The sequence below is a fragment of the Athene noctua genome, chromosome 15 (genome assembly GCF_965140245.1).
Source record: "Athene noctua chromosome 15, bAthNoc1.hap1.1, whole genome shotgun sequence".
Taxonomy (NCBI): domain Eukaryota; kingdom Metazoa; phylum Chordata; class Aves; order Strigiformes; family Strigidae; genus Athene; species Athene noctua.
The window spans coordinates 6,349,151-6,362,394 of NC_134051.1; the positions used below are offsets into that span (position 1 = coordinate 6,349,151).

The window sequence follows — 13,244 nt, forward strand, 5'->3', positions numbered from 1 at the left end:
CATGCTTTGATATCTAACTCCTGTTTTCATGCATCTTAATTAGCAAAGATCTAAAATGCAGTTCTGAAGGCAGCATTAGACGTGCAGCTACACTTCTTAGCCACAGGAGGGGTCTCTAGTTCAGATATTATTAGCAGGTATTAAAATGTTTCTAAGAAGAAATGGTTAGAAGCTCTTTGTGTACCACCACCCCTCCTCTTTTTGTGCCACTGAGGAGCCCCAGTCGGTGACCTCCGCTAGCACCTGCAGCACTGCCACTGCGCCATGCGCTTTTGTGTAACTCCAGCTGCCTCCTCCTACACAACTGCCCTTCTCTACTCTGCAGTACAACCGCCACCCGTTGTATGTGTTGTCGTAGGCGATCTGTATAACCTAGGAAATGTTTTCTGCATGGCCAAACTGGCTGAGGAGGTTAGTCCTGAGAAGTTGTTTAAATGTACTATTGGAAAAATAAAGATAACAAACGAGTCGGTCTTAGTTTGTCTTAAATGAGATAGTAGGTCTTTGTATTTGGCTTTTCCTTAAGTTTTTTTTGGGGGTCCTTTGTTCTTGTCACTTCTCAGGACGTGATTCTGGCTGACTGGTGGGAGGCTGTAGTTGTCTGCTGCGTGTGGCAGTGCCCTGTGCTCAGGAGCTGTTCAAACTCTGCTGGTGGCTTCTCGGAGCCCTCCTCAACTGTCTCGAGTAGAAGCAGTAGCTGGTTTTGTGCAAAAAGTGTGTCTTCCTTGGGAAGTGCTGCTACAGGTCCTTGTCCGAGGTGGGCTCCAGGGTTAGATGGACTTTGGGTCAAACACTTGTATTGATATCTGAACTCTGTGTTACGATAATCATCCATCTCTCTGACCATCTGAGTATCATTTTCTTCAGAGGCATAATTATTAGTCCGGGCATGGCTGCTTGGATCCAGAGGCATATATTGTTATCAGTGATAGCTGCTCTCTCTTGGGATTTAAGTGCAAGTTTTACTTAGCTGAATGGTCTATGCTCTTACCTTGTGGAAGACCTGCTACTTTTGTTCAGGCTCGGGTATTTAAAACTATAGGGGTCAACTCCAATGTAAAGGGAAGGAGGGAGGAGGGGCAGAAGCCAGTACTTTGTATTTTGAAGACTGAAAGGGTTAATAGTTCACAGGGAATTTGCTTTATCTTTCCATCATAGTTTTCTAGAGATGAATAATCCTCTAATAAAACTTGATACCCTGAAGAGAAACTGGAGTAGTTTAATGGAGAGGGGTCTATATTGAAGAACCTACACCAGGCTTAACTCTGGTGGCTGCTCCCATCCTTCAAGGGGGGGTGTTAGCTGTGTAACCATCTTAACTGCTTTATGAAGGGAGTGCGAAAAGATAACGCTTGCTGGAAGCCTTCACCCGCCCCGATCTCACCGTCCGAGTAGCTTAAGGAATTAAACGCACGCCGGCTGCTGCCAGTGCTCGCAGAGTGTCTTTAACGGAGCGCTCGGGCCCAGCCCCGGGTGGGGGGAGCACGGGAGGGGAAAACGGTTCTGCGGGAGCCGACTGCGACGCCCCCCCGGCGGCCCCGGACCCGCCGCCCCGCCCCTCACCGGGCCCCGCCCCTCACCGGGCCCCGCCCCGCGCCCCCGCCCGGAGGCCGCCGGTCACGTGACGGCCGCGCGGGCCGCACCACCTGGCGGGGAGCGGGGGGGCGGGGCCGGGCCCCTGCGCGCGGGGCGGCCGCGGGGCCGCCGGCGGCTGCCGGGCTCGGACGCCGTTGTCCGCGCTCTGCGGCGCCACAGCGGGCCGGGGGAGCCGCGGGCGGGCGGGCGGACGGACGGACGCGTCTTGCGGACCGTCTCCTCTTCCCCCTCCCGTCTTGAGGTAATGGCTCTGCCCAGCCCCTGTGGACAGGGCGGCTGTGGGCCGAGTCACTGCCGCACCGGGGAAGGGGGGTGTGGGGGGGTCCTCGGGAGGGCGGCGGGAAGCACCGGCTCGGTACCCCGGTACGAACAGCCACCTCTCCCGCTTTCTGCTCCCGCTCCTCGCCGCTCCGTGGCGGCGGCGGGTGGGTAGCCAGGAAGCTGTCTGCCCCTCTCCCCCCCAGCTGCCGGTGGGGATGGTACGGGCCGGTGGGTCAGTCTGTGTCAGGCGCCCGCTGACACGGGACGGGACGGGCCGGGGCTGGGGAGCCCGGAGCCGCGGGACCGGGGAGCCCTGAGCCGCGGTGAGCGAGGGCCTGGCCGGGCCATGGGAATCCGGGCACGGGGAGCCTGGGCTGTGCCGGTCGCGGAGCGGGGGGAGGCCAGGGCCTGGCTGGGCCTGTGGCGTTCGGCTCCGGGGACGCTGAGCGGGGCCCGGCCCGACCCGGCCCGGCCTGAGGCCTCCAGGCACGGGGAAGCTGGGCCGGGCCCGGCAGAGCCTGAGGTGCCCAGGCACGGAGGTCTGGTCTGTCGGCCCCCAAGTTGTCCCTGTAAGACTGGGGCTATCCGGGCACGGTCTGGTAGCTTTCCACCCCGGTGGGGCCTCAGGTGTCCCGGCCCTGAGACAGGGACCCGGGCGCGGGGCGATCGGTCTCTCTGGTCCAGTCCCATCAGGTCCTTGTTCAGGGCACCCCGTGGTGGAGTTGTGCTTAGACTGAGCACCCTTAGGCTGAGCTTAAGGCCAGCGTCTCCTAGAGGGATATAGAGCAGGACTTGTGCCAGTCAGGCCTAAGAGATGCTTTAATATCTGTTGTGCTGATACCGTGTGCTTTCTCCCTTGCCTGCAGGAGGCCCGTCGCATGTGCTGAGCTCTCATTATGAATGCTATTGTTGCCCTCTGCCATTTCTGTGAGCTCCACGGTCCTCGCACCCTCTTTTGTACTGAGGTTTTACATTCACCGCTTCCCCAAGGCGCAAGCAGCGGGGACATCTCTGGGCAGAATGAGCAAGCAGAGGAGGAAGAAGGTGGTATTCAGATGAGCAGTCGGATCCGCTCGCACAGCCCCGCAGAAGGTGCCAGCGCTGACTCCAGCAGCCCAGGGCCAAAGAAGTCGGACATGTGCGAGGCAAGTGTGAAGATCTGTGTGCGGACATCGGCGGCCCTTGACTTAACCAAAGGGCTCTTAGATTCTCTAATGCAAATTGTACTATTTAAGAGAGACCAAAAAAAAGTGAACTGCAGTCATTTTGTACATGACCACCAGTACCAGAAGATCTCCAAGTCCCCATAAACTGTAGTGATCCATGACAAGAGGATGAAGGAACTGCTCTTGAGTATATAGACCTTGGCGAGATGGTGTCTTGAGGTCTCTTTAAGCCCTGTGATCTGTGATTCTCTTGTGTCTGAGAAATGCTTTCCTCATCCTTGAAGAGCATTTACTTTCTTAGATTAGGTCTGGTCACTTATTAATAGTAATTTTAGGAGCAGTATTGATTAGGAACCAGGAAAAAATGCAAAAGCAATTGAGAAAATTTATATTCTCAGTTTTTCTCATGCTTATCTACTATTAGTACTTGTTCTGAGTTATTTGTTACTTATTTTCCTTTAGATTATGGCCAGTTGGTTTCACAGCTGCTGTTAACTGAATTTTACCACTTGTAGAGCCAACACCAAGTTCACAATCAAATTAAATAGTGGCAAATGAGCATAACAGCAGAGGAAGTATATCGCATAGAGTTCTATGTGAGGAGCTGTGTTCAAATCCTGACACCTATTTCTTGTCTTTTAGTATTTTTGTTCTAATCTCTATGTGTAAGTGACATTTCCCTATGTTTTGCAGGGAATATGCATAGGCATTTGGAAGCCTTAGAAAACTGCATGCTCATTTATGGCTGGATTTGCTTTTCTGTCTTCAGGGTTGCCGCTCTCTTGCAGGAGGACATCCTGGATATGTCAGCCACGACAAAGAAACTTCAATCAAGTATGTCAGTCACCAACACCCAAACCACCCCCAGCTGTTCAGCATCGTGCGCCAGGCCTGTGTTCGCAGTCTGAGCTGTGAGGTAAGTGCCTTGGAGTCCTTTGTGGCCTTATGTATCATTTCAAATACAGGATAGTGCTTTGCTTATCCTGTCTGGTCTGTGCAGCCTGAAACAAAGAAGGAATGGAGGTGGAAAAACAGACATGCAAGTCTGTTCTTTCCAGGATTGGTTCTAATTTTTAAGGTTGATCTTTGATAACTTTGAGGATTCTTTCCTCTCACCTCATGAGACCAAATGTTTCTTGGTTTTGTTTTTCTTTGTTTATTGTTTTTGTTTGTTTGTTGTTTTTCTTTGTAAGATAAACTTTTTTTTTGTAAAAACATTGGAATCTGTTGTTTAGTGCCCATAAATATTTGATCTTTGTAAGTCATTAAAATGCAGCATTTCGTAGAAGGAAAGGGAGAACCTTACAGATTAATGAGTGTTTGTGTGTCAGGATCAGCAAAATCCTTTGTGGATTCTCAACAGCACTGTAGTTGAATAGAGCCGAGTTCTTAAAACACAGTTAAATTGAAGGTTTTGTAGTGTTTGTAGGATACCTCTGGAGGTCTGTTTAACCCTGAATTTGGATAGTAGCCTAAAAAAGGCTTGTTGTATTCACCGAGTGTGTGTTAAAGAGCAGGAAGCTTTTCAGTTTTTTACTGTTTCAGCTGTGTGATGTGCTTAACTGCCTTGGTGTATGTGTCCCTCCCCTTCAGGTCTGCCCAGGACGTGAAGGTCCAATTTTTTTCGGAGATGAACAACACGGTTTTGTGTTCAGCCACACCTTCTTTATCAAAGACAGCCTGGCTCGAGGTTTCCAGCGCTGGTACAGCATCATCACTATCATGATGGACCGGATTTACCTCATCAACTCCTGGCCTTTCTTGTTGGGAAAAATCAGAGGCATCATTGATGAGCTTCAGGGCAAAGCACTTAAGGTAGGTCAGTGCACAGGGGCCATTTGACTCAACGTTAGTAAAACAGTGTGATGGTTAATTTACAGCTGAGTCAAAAAGCTGATCCAGGTCATTGCAGCCAGAGGGGTCATTAAGGTTGGCACAAGGGATAAGAGGACGGTGCGTATCTGGGGGTGAAGGAGAGAAGGAACAGGGTGCCCCTTTCATTTTAAGGCAGTCATAACACTTTTCACAGACCTAACTGCTAGACAATAGCTCTGTTAGAAATTTAAGTAACTAAAGTTGTGAAGGAAAATTATTTTGGAGCACAAGTGTTACTTCATGATAATTTTAGGCAATCTAAGAATAAGATGTCCCTCCCCACTCTTTTCTCATCATTTACAGTGTATTTTGGATGATTGTATGTGACGCACCCTTTTCACTTCTATTTTCATCGGGGTTTTTTGGATCAGGTTTATGTAAGCATTTTATCTTTTTCAGTCTCTTATTTTGCCCTTCCTCTGCGGTGCAGGTGTTTGAAGCCGAGCAGTATGGGTGCCCTCAGCGTGCCCAGCGGATGAACACAGCCTTCACTCCCTTCCTGCACCAGCGCAATGGCAACGCAGCCCGCTCCTTAACATCACTGACCAACGATGAAAACCTGTGGGCATGCTTGCATACTTCCTTTGCTTGGTAATGCCACTTGCATGTCTAGCTTCTACAACTCCTTCAGGAAGAGAATATTGCCATATTCTGAAAGGGTGGAAATGTGATTTGAGCGTTTGGGGTTTTTTTTGAGATAAGAAGTTGGACTTTGCTAAGTAGTCTCTGAATTGGGAAGAGCTAAGCACAGAAAGACAGTAGCTTTTAGGGCAAAAAAAAAAATTCTTGTTGCTGTGAAGTAAACCTGCTAATGTGCCTGCTAATGGAAGCCGTGTCTATCTAGATGGAAAGGCTTTGCAGACTAAAAGTAAGTATGGAAGACAGCTAGAAGCAATGCTCCCACTGCCAATGTGTTGTACTTTGGATTCACACTTGAAGTACGGCGGCAGTTCACCTGGAAGTGCCCCTGTTTTGTGACAGGCAGCGTGGGAGGTGCAGCCGTTTGCACAGCAGTATGCCTGGGAGTCCAGTTGCTCCAGTGCCTGACTTGCTCATCCAACTTCCCTGGAGAGCTGCCACAGAGAGGGTTGCAGCTCTGGAGTGTGACTTGGGTCGGGGATGAGTACGTTGCACAAAGTAATCGCAAAATGGCGGGGCTTGCAAGATACCTTGATAGTTACCGCACCGAGGAAAGCACAGAGATGTGTCGAAACACAAATTTTCTGCTTCTGTTTCTTTCAATGTCTCCAGGCTTTTGAAAGCTTGTGGCAGCCGACTTACAGAGAAGCTTCTGGAGGGAGCACCCACAGAAGACACTCTTGTTCAGATGGAAAAACTTGCAGGTGAGCTGGAAGTTTCCAGAGCTGGAAAACCCTCTGAGAATGCTTCGGATGGTAACAGATCAAGTCCTTTTGTCAGCATCATAAGCACAGCCATCTCCCATCACCTTCACCGCAGTGTATTCCCTGCAGTACCTGATGCGGAGGTGACTGACAGGAATGTGAAATCAAGGCCCTTGGCCTCGTAGGTGCTCTGCATGCACATGTGGTGTTTGTTGCTTGAGGAGGAGTGTTGCAGCATTGTGATTATTGTTCTCTCTGGCTGGGTTGGCCCTCCCAATGAGTATCTACAGCCAGAAGAATTTGCAGTCACAACATACAGAGTTTTGCTCCTTTTCTACATAATTTCTAAGATTAAAGGATTGTGATTTTTTTTTTTTTCTTGAATTATTTTATTAATCCATTTGGATCAGATTCTACAAAGCCTGCCTCAAAGCTTTGGCCGTGACCTTTAAAACCAGAATAGAGAACTCGTAGCTGGTCAAAAAATGTGACTTCTTGACCCTTCATTGATTATTTCATATCTGAATTAATAAACACCCTTAACACTTCAGGTGTGTCTGTGACACTAGTACTTTCAGGTCCTGTGTTCTGCTCTCCCCACATACTGGCACTTCTGAGGCAGTTCCTGTTCCTAGAAAGCAGCAATTTTTATGACCATCTGCCTTTTTTTTTTTTTTTTTTTTTCCTAGATCTGAAAGAAGAGTCAGAAGGCTGGGATGGTTCTGAGGAAGAAGAGAAGCCTTCTTCCCAGCCAGATGTTGTGGAAGGGCAGGAGCTGTCTAAGTGCTCACCTGAAACATCTCTGATGCCAGATTGCAACAGCTGGAACGTAGCTCACAGAAGGTTGTCTGTCTTTCGCTCTCTCAGGCACATGAGGCAGGTAAGAGACAAGTAGAGTTCTCCCATGCTCAATTCACAAGCTAATAACCCCTTTTTCTCCTGATAATGTTTTTTTTTTGGAAAAGATACATTTATTTCCTGCAGTCTGCACCTCTTTCCTGGCTCTGTGTTAAACACAGTGCCTGCACAGCTAGTAACAGGGTGTGAACTGCATCTCTGAGGCAATTCCCTTCCTCTGAGATCATGTGGGCCTCTGGTGATCATTGGTCATGTGGAATGGGATCATATGATTTCTCTCAAACTCTGTACTTTTCTTCTTCCCAAGAGTAGTGACAGTAATTTAATACAGAGGTTGCGCAGCATCTTCAAAGCCAAGTACTATTTGCTTAAAACAAAAGTGCTTCAGAGGGGGAAAAAAAATTACAAACAAAACAAATGGTTCTGTACAGCTCTGGCTTTTCTCCAGTGCTTCCAGTTACCTGGCTGAGGGGAACGGTTCAGTGCATTTGACCCACAGTCTGTTTCACACCAGCTTACTTTCCTGGACACTCCTGACAAATACCTGCTTTATCTCTTTAGCCTCCTTTTGTTCTGTTGTCTCCTAGTTTAGAATGCTTGAAGCCCTTGAACTACACCACTGTACTGCAAGTGTGTGCCTTTGGAGGCTTGTCTAAGAATATTGTTTCACCTTTTTGTGCCTGAATTGTTGTTGTGAATATAACCTAGATCAGAGAAATGCCTGAAATTTGTTATTGTCTAATAGAATTGTTCAGTCCCATTGCAAATGGGCCTGTGTCCAGCTTAGCAAACCCACTTATTTGGCCAACAAGTGAGCTGATTCATGCTGTCTAGCCAGAGCACTGAGAGATCTGGAGCAACTGAGAAATGAAACTTGTTTTCTTAATGTGCCTGATACTGAACTGAATCAGTGGTTAGGCGTGTTGGCAAAGTGGTACTTTGCTGCTGTTTGTTCTTGAAACCATAGATGGGAGCGAGTATCACTTTGCATGACAGTCTGATGCCTTTGGCGTCTGTCAAAGAAATGCTTGATCCTGGTGCTGTGGTTTAGAGCTATTACTCTGTGTGCAAGACCTGCTAAATTCTTATGTTCATTTCTGCTGCTTGGTTCTAGCCATTTTCATATGTAGCAGTCGTGTTTTGGACAGGGCAAACTGGACTTTTCACTAATTTTCATAACCAATGCAGATTTATTTTTTTATTCCAGGTTCTTGGGGCATCAGCATTCCGCATGCTGGCTTGGCATGTTCTGATGGGGAACCAGGTTATCTGGAAAGCTCGAGACATGGATCTTGTCCAGTCTGCTTTTGATGTGCTACGGGTAGAAACCTTTTCCTTTGTTTCATGACTGCATATTTTTACATACATTTCTATAGCAGTCCAGGCCATCTGGGACATGTAACGTTGTGGAGAATGTGTGTTAAATGATGTGGTTTGGAGCAGGGAGACAAACCCAAAACAAAACTAAAACAAACCTAAAAAATCCCCCAACCTTTGGATGTCTTCATTGTCCTCAGCAACTGCATGGTCTTTCATGCTAAGATACTTCTGAGCCCCCAAATCAGGAGCGTCTGCCTGAGCAGCACTCCAAGTCTTGGCTGGCCCACAAAATCGTGGGGAAAACTCTGCTTTACTGGTTTAGCTCCAGTGTTTCTCCTGACACGTTTCCTTCCTTCTGTAGACTATGCTGCCCGTTGGCTGTGTGCGGATCATCCCCTACAGTGACCAGTACGAAGAGGCGTATCGGTGTAACTTCCTAGGGCTTAGCCCCCATGTCCAAATCCCATCCCACATACTATCATCTGGTAAGAACCTGTTGCAGAATGCTCTCCTTTCACTATATTATTAAAGATTTTTTTTTTATTAAGTATTGGCAGATAGTCTAACAATGCTTCATGAACTAAAACCTGTATTACTTAGTAGTTGAAAGGTGTGACACCTGCTTTAAGCACTGATCATACCATCGCTGAGAGTTCTGGTTTCTGTGGAAGAAAGGTTAATGCTGGGCCAAATATTGTAAGCTGACAGAGCTGTGCTTTCTCAGAGCAGGGTGTGTAGCTGTATTTTAGAATCTGGGCTAGTACAGTTAATGTTCTTTTGGGCTCTTGTTGCTCTAGAGTTTGCAGTCCTTGTGGAAGTTCGCTCTGCTACCCGGTCCAGTCTCTACCCAGCTCTGTTTGATGATGAGCAGTCCCTCAACAAGTATGAGTTCGTTGTCACCAGCGGTAGTCCTGTTGCAGCAGATCGAGGTGGGTGATTTGAAAGCAGAAAGAACCTCTATCACTGAGGTTAAAAGAGCATCCTAATCTTTAACTGGGGTTTTTTATGCTGTTCATAAAAAAACCTTAAGGAAGTTAAGGACCCTTAAGGAAGTTTGAATAGAAGCCAGGTCAGTGTACAACTAGGGTACTGCTATTTGAGGTGAGGTTTACCACAGTCCATTTAATTATAAAGGGTTTGCTCTACCAGATCATCATTTTGCTTATGAATTTTCAGAAATGAGAAATGAATTCTGTAACGTGTATAGTAGCAATTGTAGGGAAATTTTTCAGTAACCCACAGTTAACACTTTCTATCCTGGAGTACTTGCGTGTTTGAGTAAGTCTTGCTTGTAAGGACCATGACATTACTCATCACCCATGTTCCATTTGATTCCTACTTTGTTCAAGGACTTGAACACTTGCACCTAGATGTGATTTGAGTCAGGTCCATCAGGTTCCTGTTTTCTGGGGAGTCTTAATTTAGATGAGTTGGCCTCACTGCCTGTCTCAAAAGACTTGACAGATGGTTAATCCTTCCTGTTCTGTGTTCTGAAGATAGAGGTGCAACGCAAAGCAGAAACTCCTTCGCTCTGTAGTGTTCTTCCTGTGCTCCAGCAGCCGTTGTAGGTCCCCCATGTATAATTACAGTAGTCTACTTTGCATCTAGCCAGTGGTATGTCCAGAATCTTCTGGACAAAAATAGTCACTGAAAGGTCTTTTCTCCACCACAGCATCAAACTTACTAGGCCACGATCTGCTGGGAGAATAGCCTCCTAGGGAATTGAAAAAAGTGGTCCAGGAAAGGAATGCCTTGGGTTCACTGTCCCTTTGTTTTTATACTATATTCTGGAACTTCCCTTAACGAGAGGAATATTAAATCAAGAGTAAGTGGAGACTTTGAGGTTTTTTATTTTTATATTAATCTACATATATCGTACAAAGCATGAAGATTTTTCATAGCTTTGCATTTTTTAATGAGTTTTTGATACGAGACTAGAAACAACAAAATCTCAACAAAGGCCCCTGAATCTGCGTGCATGTCTCAGGATTCTTCACAAAATTCTATGTTGCTGCTTGGATCAGGTATTTTTCTAGTGGGGTGATCTTTAGCTCCTCTGCCATGGAGATGAAATCAAGGCAGGCCACTGGGGGGTATATTTTTCCACCTTGTAGAATAGATAGGTTTCTTCCTGACTCAAGGGAGATGATTATCTGTGAACTAATCAAGCCAAATTCTGTGTTGAAATTGGCTGTGCTGTTATCAATAGTGTAGCTTCCTGCGTACAGAGGAAGCTGCATGAATGCCCCAGACCAAAGCCCTGGTGAAAAAGGAGTGCAGAGCAGGGCTCTTGAACAGAGTAAGGGGTGGAACAAATGTATGTTCTTGTTTGTAATTCCAGCAGGTGTTCAGGCCCAGGTCATAGCAACGGACTAGGTCTTGCTGACAAAGGTGTAAGTGGGTGACCTACAGCTTCTGTGTCCTCTTTCTTACCCTTTTCCCTCTCTTTCTGATCCTGTAGTTGGCCCTACGATTTTGAACAAGATTGAAGCTGCCCTGACCAACCAGAACCTTTCTGTAGATGTTGTGGATCAGTGCCTTGTTTGCCTGAAGGAGGAGTGGATGAAGTAAGTACAACTAACTGCTTTCAGAGAAAGAGCTTTGGCACTAAACCTGGAAAGTTACAGCAGAGTACAGGACAAACCTGTAGTCAGTTACCTTCTGCTTTACTACTGAGAGTAGCTGGCTTTACTGTTGGGAGCTAAGAGTATCCGAGTTCTACTCTAGTCCTAACTCTTTTTCTGGCTTTCAGCAGTTCTTAACCTTTATGCTTCAGTTCATGCATCTGTAGGTTACCTGCATGACAATACTTGTCTGCCTTACGTACGTTACGAGGATTAAGTATGCAAATACACAGATGCCTGTCAATGCGCGCTATATTCCAGTGCAGGTAACACGCCAAACAGATGTCATGACTGCGCCTTCAGGCACTACATTTCACAGATGCAAGTAGATATAAAGGAAGACCAGTCATGTGAAATAATTCATTGAACATTAAGATTTTGTGAATTTACTTGAAGGCCAGATGGGCACTAGGTCTGTCTCCCAGGGAGATTCCCAGTTGGCACAATTAATCATTTTACTTTTCGCTAGAATGAAAAAAACAGAATTACACATATCACTACTGAAAATGAGTCATTCTCCTAACTAATCCCCCCCTTTTCTTGTACTTTTCTTCCCTCCACTTTCCGCACTTAAAGCATGAGAATAGTCTCCATGGGATATTGTTTGAAGCTTTTATTAACATTTAGTTGGTACCGAGAGAAGCTATGATCACTGCTCATCCCCTGTTTGATGCATTCAAATCCATCATAATAGTGACGGGAGTTTCTTGTTTGCAGTAAAGTGAAGGTCCTCTTTAAATTTACTAAAGTGGACAGCAGACCCAAGGAGGATACCCAAAAACTGCTGAGCATTCTGGGAGCTGCAGAGGAGGACAACGTCAAGCTTCTCAAGTTCTGGATGACTGGCCTGAGCAAGACATACAAGTCCCATCTGATGTCAACAGTTCGCAGCCCAACATCCTCGGAGTCCCGGAACTAAAGGGTGCCCAACCTCTCTTTGCTGCCTTCAGATAACGGCAGGGAACCCCGAGTTACCGCTGCTGAGCCTGCAGCTTGTGCTTTAGGCGGACAGTGAAACTTCGTCACTATTCTTCTGGTCCTCAAACTAACTTGAAGAGTGACTTGAGTCTTTCCTAATTGCTGTGAGACTGGATTAATAAGTGCTAATAAATAGTGCTGCTGTCTGTCCTGAAACTCAACTCTAAGTCTAAACCTCCACGCTTAAGACTAAAATACAGCAACTCAAAGAATCAGTGTGAATTAATTAAAATCCCATACTGTCATTAAGCATTATGGTGTGGCAGTAGACCTGAGCTTTAGATTCCCTTGGCAAGACTCAGATACCTGTGACAACGTCCGGAACTCTTGGGAGTGGATATAGTTAATCTCTCCAAATCCCACATAAGTCTCCTAAATACCTGAGAAAACAAGAACCAAAAATAAGTGGCACGTCACAGGGTATGAATCACATGTAAATTATTTCAAACCACTTTATGCTCGGATTTAAGAGGAGACTATTTTCTGCTGTAGCGTAAGTCAGGATATCCTATCGGAGTCCTGTCACTCCACTTTATTTATTTATATCTTAACTTGAGACAGTTTCAGCACTCGCTTTGGAAATCTTGTCTGGGAGGGAGAATTGTAATGTAAGAAGTCTCAAAATGCAGCCTGCTTGCCTCTAGAGGGGAAAATACTCGCCTCGTTTTGCCTGTGGCTGCAAAACTTCCAGGTAATGAAGATAACCTCACCAGGAGAAGGTTGCTGCTGTTCGTCTGTCTTCAGAAATAGTTTTTTAGCTTCCTAATTAAGTTAAGCAGAAAAGATCCAACCTGTAGGTGCTCCCTTCTTATATAACTCTATAGTAAACATTTTTGCTTAATAGTTTATGGAAACATTGGTGCATTTTTAAAATTACCTAAACAGATATTCCTCATCTGTATTGTAAGGAATTACTGTTTCTGTTGTGAAGTCTGCTGGGTTTTTTTGTCTTTTTTTTTTTTTTTTTTTTTTCTGAATCATTGTTGGGAAAACTTGATGTTACCATATACATTTTTAACAGGCTAGAGGCAGGTTCTACCAGGTGACCTTCTACACTCATTCAAACAAGACTCAAGCTCAGAGGGGATGTTCCAACTTGTCATGAGTTCTGTTCTTATATATAAAATATGCAGGTTGATTTTTGTCTGGAACATCTGTAAAATGGCGACAGGCATTAAATTTCATTAAGAGCTATTTTTGTAAAATGGTCAAAGCCTGGTTTT

The 13,244-nt window shown here is 46.1% G+C and overlaps 1 protein-coding gene across 1 annotated transcript; it reads left to right on the top strand.

Annotated features, from left to right (window-relative positions):
* The first annotated feature begins 1,975 nt into the window (after positions 1-1,975).
* On the top strand, positions 1,976-13,234 carry FLCN (folliculin). The gene is made up of 12 exons (XM_074919495.1): positions 1,976-2,180; positions 2,724-3,002; positions 3,793-3,939; positions 4,617-4,838; positions 5,329-5,489; positions 6,150-6,241; positions 6,931-7,121; positions 8,307-8,420; positions 8,781-8,904; positions 9,217-9,348; positions 10,881-10,986; positions 11,761-13,234. The coding sequence occupies exons 2-12, from the start codon at positions 2,754-2,756 to the stop codon at positions 11,960-11,962; spliced, it is 1,740 nt and encodes a 579-aa protein (XP_074775596.1). The 5' UTR covers positions 1,976-2,180; positions 2,724-2,753; the 3' UTR covers positions 11,963-13,234.
* The last annotated feature ends 10 nt before the right edge of the window (positions 13,235-13,244 follow it).